Source organism: Anomaloglossus baeobatrachus, chromosome 9, assembly GCF_048569485.1.
Source record: "Anomaloglossus baeobatrachus isolate aAnoBae1 chromosome 9, aAnoBae1.hap1, whole genome shotgun sequence".
NCBI lineage: Eukaryota > Metazoa > Chordata > Amphibia > Anura > Aromobatidae > Anomaloglossus > Anomaloglossus baeobatrachus.
The window spans coordinates 17,965,919-17,975,616 of record NC_134361.1 but is presented as its reverse complement, the minus strand read 5'-3'; the positions used below and the strand labels follow the sequence as shown (position 1 = coordinate 17,975,616).

At 45.1% G+C, this 9,698-nt stretch overlaps 1 protein-coding gene across 1 annotated transcript; it reads left to right on the top strand.

Moving 5' to 3' along the window:
* Window positions 1–4,779: 4,779 nt before the first annotated feature.
* On the top strand, window positions 4,780–7,044 carry LOC142250287 (uncharacterized). Its single transcript, XM_075322425.1, has 6 exons — window positions 4,780–4,882; window positions 4,958–5,035; window positions 5,116–5,193; window positions 5,292–5,505; window positions 5,586–5,742; window positions 5,872–7,044. Exons 1-6 carry the CDS (start codon window positions 4,841–4,843, stop codon window positions 6,995–6,997), a joined length of 1,695 nt encoding a protein of 564 aa, XP_075178540.1. The 5' UTR covers window positions 4,780–4,840; the 3' UTR covers window positions 6,998–7,044.
* Window positions 7,045–9,698: the final 2,654 nt, after the last annotated feature.

Below are 9,698 nucleotides of genomic sequence, written 5' to 3'. Positions count from 1 at the left end.
TGGCAATAGAAGGTCACAGTGTTTGGCTGAGCAAAATGCTCCCTGACTTTCTATTGTTCCTGCTGTCAGTATTCATTGCATTAGGCAGCTTTCCTGCTGGGTATTCATCTCTTTCCCTTTAGGACCCAGCGGCGCTCTCCTCCCATCCTGCTGATGATTATCGGTATTTCCACTTGTGTTTAACTACTCCCATCTTCCCTGGATTTGTGCTGGTGATATTATTCAGTTCATTCAAGCTCCGGATGCAAGCAGGTGGTTTATTCTCCTCTGTGGTGTCGTTGCTGAAAGCTTTGTTCAACTTCTACCTGTGTCATCTGTGGATATGTAGTTCGTGCATTTTCCCCTGTGTGTCCTCCTTGTGTCTTCTCTAGTGTTTAGTGGGGTTGACGAAGAGCTCATCCAACCCGTTCCCTATTTATGGTCCAGCACTAGGGATTTGGCTCGATGCATAGGTGCGGAACCTATCTAGGGTAGTGAGGGACCGCAGGGACCAGCCGTAGGTTTAGTCAGGGGTCACCATTTCCCCCTTCCCTAGACACAGGGTTTCCATTCCCTTTCGCCGTTCTCTTGGTACTTCATCATGGGTGAATAATCCTGGGACTTCAGGAGTCAGTAAAAGTGCTATTGTGTGTTGAATTTGGAGAAACCAAATATACACGGGATGAGAGTCATTATTATTCCTGCTGTACCTGTATATTATTTGGTGACTGATCGCTGCTTTGTGAATAAGTTATTCCATGTAAACCTTTGGTGTATCTATGTTTTCTATCCTCGTATAGAGGCTGCTGGCAGCCAGGATTTAATACTTGAATTTTAGGTGAAGGCTGGAGATTTGGAAACCAGTTCCAAAATTTATCAACAGAATTGTGTTTAAATTCGTTTTTTTACTGATATTTGACAACTTTTCCAGCCGCTTCTCTTCTTGTGGAGCACATAAATTTTCCCCAAGGCCATGCCCCCTCCATAACTCTTCACGCCCCATTCACTGCCCCCCTGAAGTGTGATTGCCTCCATCCACTACGGGAGCGACCCGGCTTCGTGCACAAGAAGCCATCTGGAAGTGATGGAGTTTTCAGAGATTTGGACAGATTTTTTTCAACTCTTTCTGAAAGCCTGAAAATCTCAGCCCTTTTTTTTCTCAGGACCCTCCAGAGCCTAAAAACCCTTTTCTGCCCTCCTTCTACCGCTCACACACCTGATGGGCTTGGTACAGTGTAACAGCACAGGTAAAAGCCAGAGTTCTGGACCAGATATTTGTTCCACTGTTGTGTTTAAGGCTACTTTCACACATCAGTTTTTTGCCATCAGGTTCAATCCGGAAAAAAACGGGTAAAACGGATCCGGTACCGCATCCGTTTATCCCCCATAGACTTGCATTGTTGCCGGATTGTACCTGATGGCTTTGCGTTGCATCCGTTTTTTTCCGGATGCGGCAAAATAATTGAATGCGGCGGCCGGATAGAACGTATCATGTAACGTTTTTTGTCCCCTTAAAAAAACCGCATTCTGCCGGATCCGGCGCAATACGGCATTGTATACAATGGGTGTCTATGCATGCCGGATCCGGCGCAATGCGGTTTAAACCGGATGCGGTGACCGCATCCGGTTTGTTAAACAGAGCATGCGCAAATTTTTTTTTTTCCTCATCACAAAACTTATAAAAGGATCCAGCACATTCTACACACTTCCTGCCGGCTCCTGACTTCAACTTCTGCTGTCCTCCAGTCCAGTGCTCCAGGGAAGAGGTATGTCCACAGTACTGTCCACAGATCACTGCTGTGAGCTGCGTACATGTACTTAGACATTTTTTTTTCTTTTTTTGCAGGTGCAGTGTTGCGGTACATTTCTGGGCATCCTGTTGCTGGGTCCTTTTAGCTTCCGTGGCAGTGCAAGAGTGTTCCTGAGGTAATGTCCACAGTACTGTCCACAGATCACTGCTGTGAGCTGCGTACATGTACTTAGACATTTTTTTTTCTTTTTTTGCAGGTGCAGTGTTGCGGTACATTTCTGGGCATCCTGTTGCTGGGTCCTTTTAGCTTCCGTGGCAGTGCAAGAGTGTTCCTGAGGTAATGTCCACAGTACTGTCCACAGATCACTGCTGTGAGCTGCGTACATGTACTTAGACATTTTTTTTTCTTTTTTTGCAGGTGCAGTGTTGCGGTACATTTCTGGGCATCCTGTTGCTGGGTCCTTTTAGCTTCCGTGGCAGTGCAAGAGTGTTCCTGAGGTAATGTCCACAGTACTGTCCACAGATCACTGCTGTGAGCTGCGTACATGTACTTAGACATTTTTTTTTCTTTTTTTGCAGGTGCAGTGTTGCGGTACATTTCTGGGCATCCTGTTGCTGGGTCCTTTTAGCTTCCGTGGCAGTGCAAGAGTGTTCCTGAGGTAATGTCCACAGTACTGTCCACAGATCACTGCTGTGAGCTGCGTACATGTACTTAGACATTTTTTTTTCTTTTTTTGCAGGTGCAGTGTTGCGGTACATTTCTGGGCATCCTGTTGCTGGGTCCTTTTAGCTTCCGTGGCAGTGCAAGAGTGTTCCTGAGGTAATGTCCACAGTACTGTCCACAGATCACTGCTGTGAGCTGCGTACATGTACTTAGACATTTTTTTTTCTTTTTTTGCAGGTGCAGTGTTGCGGTACATTTCTGGGCATCCTGTTGCTGGGTCCTTTTAGCTTCCGTGGCAGTGCAAGAGTGTTCCTGAGGTAATGTCCACAGTACTGTCCACAGATCACTGCTGTGAGCTGCGTACATGTACTTAGACATTTTTTTTTCTTTTTTTGCAGGTGCAGTGTTGCGGTACATTTCTGGGCATCCTGTTGCTGGGTCCTTTTAGCTTCCGTGGCAGTGCAAGAGTGTTCCTGAGGTAATGTCCACAGTACTGTCCACAGATCACTGCTGTGAGCTGCGTACATGTACTTAGACATTTTTTTTTCTTTTTTTGCAGGTGCAGTGTTGCGGTACATTTCTGGGCATCCTGTTGCTGGGTCCTTTTAGCTTCCGTGGCAGTGCAAGAGTGTTCCTGAGGTAATGTCCACAGTACTGTCCACAGATCACTGCTGTGAGCTGCGTACATGTACTTAGACATTTTTTTTTCTTTTTTTGCAGGTGCAGTGTTGCGGTACATTTCTGGGCATCCTGTTGCTGGGTCCTTTTAGCTTCCGTGGCAGTGCAAGAGTGTTCCTGAGGTAATGTCCACAGTACTGTCCACAGATCACTGCTGTGAGCTGCGTACATGTACTTAGACATTTTTTTTTCTTTTTTTGCAGGTGCAGTGTTGCGGTACATTTCTGGGCATCCTGTTGCTGGGTCCTTTTAGCTTCCGTGGCAGTGCAAGAGTGTTCCTGAGGTAATGTCCACAGTACTGTCCACAGATCACTGCTGTGAGCTGCGTACATGTACTTAGACATTTTTTTTTCTTTTTTTGCAGGTGCAGTGTTGCGGTACATTTCTGGGCATCCTGTTGCTGGGTCCTTTTAGCTTCCGTGGCAGTGCAAGAGTGTTCCTGAGGTAATGTCCACAGTACTGTCCACAGATCACTGCTGTGAGCTGCGTACATGTACTTAGACATTTTTTTTTCTTTTTTTGCAGGTGCAGTGTTGCGGTACATTTCTGGGCATCCTGTTGCTGGGTCCTTTTAGCTTCCGTGGCAGTGCAAGAGTGTTCCTGAGGTAATGTCCACAGTACTGTCCACAGATCACTGCTGTGAGCTGCGTACATGTACTTAGACATTTTTTTTTCTTTTTTTGCAGGTGCAGTGTTGCGGTACATTTCTGGGCATCCTGTTGCTGGGTCCTTTTAGCTTCCGTGGCAGTGCAAGAGTGTTCCTGAGGTAATGTCCACAGTACTGTCCACAGATCACTGCTGTGAGCTGCGTACATGTACTTAGACATTTTTTTTTCTTTTTTTGCAGGTGCAGTGTTGCGGTACATTTCTGGGCATCCTGTTGCTGGGTCCTTTTAGCTTCCGTGGCAGTGCAAGAGTGTTCCTGAGGTAATGTCCACAGTACTGTCCACAGATCACTGCTGTGAGCTGCGTACATGTACTTAGACATTTTTTTTTCTTTTTTTGCAGGTGCAGTGTTGCGGTACATTTCTGGGCATCCTGTTGCTGGGTCCTTTTAGCTTCCGTGGCAGTGCAAGAGTGTTCCTGAGGTAATGTCCACAGTACTGTCCACAGATCACTGCTGTGAGCTGCGTACATGTACTTAGACATTTTTTTTTCTTTTTTTGCAGGTGCAGTGTTGCGGTACATTTCTGGGCATCCTGTTGCTGGGTCCTTTTAGCTTCCGTGGCAGTGCAAGAGTGTTCCTGAGGTAATGTCCACAGTACTGTCCACAGATCACTGCTGTGAGCTGCGTACATGTACTTAGACATTTTTTTTTCTTTTTTTGCAGGTGCAGTGTTGCGGTACATTTCTGGGCATCCTGTTGCTGGGTCCTTTTAGCTTCCGTGGCAGTGCAAGAGTGTTCCTGAGGTAATGTCCACAGTACTGTCCACAGATCACTGCTGTGAGCTGCGTACATGTACTTAGACATTTTTTTTTCTTTTTTTGCAGGTGCAGTGTTGCGGTACATTTCTGGGCATCCTGTTGCTGGGTCCTTTTAGCTTCCGTGGCAGTGCAAGAGTGTTCCTGAGGTAATGTCCACAGTACTGTCCACAGATCACTGCTGTGAGCTGCGTACATGTACTTAGACATTTTTTTTTCTTTTTTTGCAGGTGCAGTGTTGCGGTACATTTCTGGGCATCCTGTTGCTGGGTCCTTTTAGCTTCCGTGGCAGTGCAAGAGTGTTCCTGAGGTTGAGGTCCTGTTGTGCGTGGCCTGTAATCAAAAATATGTCGTCTTCTGGTAGCCCGCCCTTCGGTTCACAAACTGAGGTATTTTTTTTTTTTTGTTTTTTTTTTAAAAAATACAAAAAAAAACATTTTTTTAAATCAACGACATTTACACAGGTGGCCGAAACATCACAGGAGATGCTGCCAGAAGAGGACGGAAGGGGTGGAGAAAGACACGGAGCGGGCGATCATAGTGTAAGTTTCATACAGGAATTGTTTACCACAGCACACCAAACATATAAGTAAATAATTTTTTTTTGTTTTCTTCACTAAAGGCTTCAACTTCTAGGGCTCATGATAGAGCTCCCCCAAGACCGTCCCAGGGTCGTCGTCGAGGTGGCGGTGGTCATAGTGTAAGGTTTTTTTTTTTTTTTTTGTTTTTTTTTTTTCATGTCAGTGTGAATTTTTGTCTATTTTTTTTTTTAAATTTCTTTTTTCTTTCTTTGAACAGGCATCCCAGCGTGCTCCCGATTCTGACGGTGAGGAGGCCGGATTTATCAACATCGACCTCCTCATCGATGAAGTTAGAGAGAGGGAGCCGCTGTGGAACATGGCTGACCGCCGCCACGCTGATTCGATCGTAACCCGTCGACTCTGGGACGAGGTATGCCACGCAGCGGTAGAAGGTTGGGGGGAGCTCAATTCTCGTGGCCAGAAGAAACAGCGTAAGTATTCACAGTTCAGTAGGTTATGCTGCCTGATGTAATGTGTTGTATAATAACCACTTTATGCTTTCCACTTTCAGGTGACAAACTTCAGAAGCGGTGGCGGTCTATCAGGGATCGCTTCAAAAAGGAGTTAAATCAAGAGATGCAGGCCCCGAGTGGATCCGGAGGACGCAGATCGAAGTACCGTTACTTTAGAGCGTTGTCGTTCCTCCGGACAACTATGGTGTGCAGAAGGTAAATATTCCACACAATATGTACAAAGTATAATATTTTATGTCTGTTTTTTTTTGCTTTTTTTTTTTAGTCAGGGCCAATGTATAGCAATTAAATTAATTATTGTTTTGTTTTTCCTCTTTTTAACAGCACCGTCTGCAGCACTCAGGAGCCTGCATCGAACCCGACAGGAGCGATCCCTGAACAGTCCGCCACTGGTGAACACACGCACAGACCCCACCCATCTGAACCTTCCCTTCCATCTACATCTGTCCCATCCACCTGCGCTGGAGCTTCCCGTGAGACTTCATTACCTGAAGCTGCTGGTGATGAGATAGCTTTTCCCCTACCCCACCCCTCTGACACTGCTGCCCTCAGTAGAACACCTTTGGGTTCTGGGCGTCAGCGTCATAGGGGTCAGGAAAAGAGCTATGCGCCAGAGTTCTTGCATCTAAATGCAGCCTTCCAGAACGCCATTCAATTATTATCAGAACAAAATCGTGCATCTTTTAGCTTCCTAAATGCAAATATGGAAAAAAATACACACGAATTGTGCACGCGTCTGGACAGGCTGCATTTAGATGCAAGTAAATCTCCCAATCATTGTTTTTTTCAAGCCGTACTAGAGCGCATGGAAAAGCTATCTCTTGACCATCAGATGCATGTAATGCAAGCCACACGGAAGGCTCTGGGGCAGGTTGACTCCCAACCACCTCCACCCACCCCTACAAGACCACCTGCCCCCCCTCCAGCCATTGTCCCTACTCCCCCTGCTGCCCATTACCAGCCTGCTGCCCAGTACCAGCCTGCAGCCCAGTACCAGCCTGCTGCCCAGTACCAGCCTGCTGCCCAGTACCAGCCTGCTGCCCAGTACCAGCCTGATGCCCAGTACCAGCCTGCGGCCCAGTACCAGCCTGCGGCCCAGTACCAGCCTGCGGGCCAGTACCAGCTCCCAACCACATCTGCCCCTACACTTCCTACCCACTACCACATCTCGCCTTCCACAACCATCATGACCCCAACTCAAACCACTAATTCACCCGCCACCTCTTCTGTCTCCCAATCCCTCCACTCCACCCCTCAATCCTTACCAAATCCCATCCCATCTCCTGGTTTCCCTCTTGGTTTCTCTACCACACCTTCATCTTCTGTTACTTCCCCACCACCACCACCAACACCACTTTCCACCCTCAATACTCCAACTGTGCGTGTGTTCCCACCTGTCAGCCCCTCCAGTACTATCTCCACCCCAAGCCCAAGATTTACAAATTTATAATTTATTTATCTATGTAATAAAAAATAAACGTTTTTGGTTGAAAAGTATTTATTTGTTCTTGATTTTTTTGGTGTGAATATTATTTAGCAAGTTAAGTTAATAATAAGGTAATACAAAAACATAACATGTTGTTATTTGACGGGGTAAAAATTACAAATTTTTAAAGCGAGTGAAAGATTAAAATTAACAAGGTTAACAAGATATTATTTAATTTATTTATAATTATTTTTATTTGTTATAAAAATGAAGAAAAATCTTACACCATTTGATCTTGCCAATCTACTCTACCTTCTGGGGACACAAAATAGTTAGCATATATGTCACGGATTGTTGAACAGGCAACACTACTCCTAAATCCAGGACTGGTGTAGTCTGACAAAGAGGTGGATTCCAAACTCTGGTCATCCAACGACAAAGGTTCCTTTGTTAAAACAAAATTGTGCAGTACCACACATGCTTTCACTATTTCATCAACAGTTTCAATGTTTAAATTAATGGCTGTTAACAAGACTCGCCATTTGCTGGTTAGTATCCCAAAGGAGCATTCCACCATTCTTCTGGCTCTGGATAATCTGTAATTATATATTTTTTGTGTTTGCGTCAATCCACGGCTTGCATATGGCTTCAATAGATGTTGGGATAGTTGAAAGGCTTCGTCGGCCACAAAAACAAAGGGCATTGGGGGCTCACATGTGCCAGGAAGAGGTCTTGCAGGAGGGAAATCAAAAGTATTCCCATAGATTCGCCGCCCCATTGGGGACATTTTAAAGACCTGCGAGTCATTGGATCTCCCATATGCGCCAATGTCCACTGAGATGAATTTGTAGTCCGCATCCGTTATTGCCATTAGGACAATTGAGAAATACTTTTTATAATTGTAGTATTCTGACCCCGAAGCAGCAGGTTTCACAATTCTGATATGTTTGCCGTCCACTGAGCCAAGGCAATTTGGAAACTGACAAATGTTATAGTATTGTTCAGCAATTGCAAGCCATCTTTCCCTGGTGGGCTGGGGGATGAAATCCTCATGGAGGCAATCCCACAAGGCTTGGCAAGTGTCTCTAATGATTCCCGAGATGGTGGAAATTCCTAGTCGAAACTGGTAGTGGAGGGATGAAAGCGACTCTCCAGTTGCAAGGAATCTGTAAAGGAAAGACAATAATTATAAAAAAATAATAGCAAACACATTCCAGTTAAAAGTCAATTTACAGGAGGATACAATTTAAAAAAAAAAAAACTTACCTAAGCGTAACCAGCAAACGCTCCTCGGGTGTTATAGAGAACCGGCTGTAGGTGTCCGTTTTACGGATGTTGTCCGCAACAAGGCCAAGGAGGACGTCAAAATTATTCACTGCCATCCGGACATAGCTTGTGAATTTTTCATGGTTTCCACGGAGCTCCAGGTATAGGGTTGAAAACACCCCACGTGTCAGTCTCTGGGCAGTCAGGGGATGGATCCAAAAGCGTCGATGTCGCTGACGCCTCAGTCGCTGTCGCTCCTTTTCTCTGACGATGATAGCCAAGCGATTTGCCTCAAATATAAAATCTGCAGCGATCTTTGTGTAATTTGCAAGAATAGCATCCATGGTTTCTGCTTGTCTCTGTCTTCATTCTGTCATATGTGCTTCAAAATACTGTATATATACTATATGTTCCCAATAGCCAATCAGAATACGGAACTCGTTAATTGTTTGTTTAGTGTTAAAAAAACGGATCCGTCAAAAAACGGACATAACGGATGCAAAACGGATGCAAACCGGACACACCGGATCCGTTTTTTAACGGATCCGTCCTAAACGGATCCGCTAAAAAACGGATCCGGTAGGTCCGGTTGGCTCCGGTTTGCACAACAAAAACGGAAACGTTGGATACGGCAAAAAAAAGGAATGTGCCTGAATACAGAAAACTGATGTGTGAAAGTAGCCTAACTCAAATTAATTGCCTTCACGGATACATTGTGTGAAACTGCAGCTGTGTGCAAGTGGTTCTGAATTTCTACAGGGTCTGAGTCTCTGAATATAGACGAGAATGTTCCCATTCACTGACAGCGGAGACCTTGACAAGGAAAAAGTGCAAAACGTTAGGTTTCTTCCCACCTCTGCCTTCCATATGTGAGCAAGAAGAACTGCTTCCGGGTCCCAAGCCGAAGAGGCGGGATGAGGACTGCTGATGAGCAAGATGGCAGCCCCCCCGCACGTGGATGGGCTTCACAGAAGAGCGTCAACTTCACATCGGTGCATAATGTGACAAGAGGGTCCATCATCTTGATCCTCTTCTGACTCTGCGCTAAATGCTGAGCTTTAAAGGAGACCATTTCCCAGTAAATGGGAAAAAACAAACCAGGTTTGGTATCACCGTAGTCGTATTGACCTGACAAATCATATTCAGTGTAATTTTTAGCACAGAATGTACACCGTAAAAACAAAGCTTAAAAAAATCCCATAGCGGAATTGAAAAAAAAATTCACAATTTCAAATTTGGATTTTTTTTTTGTCCCCATTTTCAAGTACATCAAAAGTTAAAACGAATGGGGTCATTCAAAACTACCACTCGTTCAGCAAAAAGAAGCCATCATATGGTGACATTGTTAGTAAACAAAGGGATCGACACTTAGAAAAAAGGGACAAAAGCACAAAAATTGAAATTTTGAAACTGTGGTGGGAAGGAGTTAAATAAACCTCTAAGTAAAAAAAGACTACAT

What these genes read in the sequence shown, in the direction of transcription:
- LOC142250287 (XM_075322425.1), top strand. Translation starts at nt 4,841, where the DNA reads ATGTCGTCTTCTGGTAGCCCGCCCTTCGGTTCACAAACTGAG. An exon ending in ACGGAGCGGGCGATCATAGT is followed by an intron (nt 5,036 to 5,115) that starts GTAAGTTTCATA and finishes TCTTCACTAAAG; the next exon opens with GCTTCAACTTCTAGGGCTCA. An exon ending in TCGTGGCCAGAAGAAACAGC is followed by an intron (nt 5,506 to 5,585) that starts GTAAGTATTCAC and finishes TTCCACTTTCAG; the next exon opens with GTGACAAACTTCAGAAGCGG.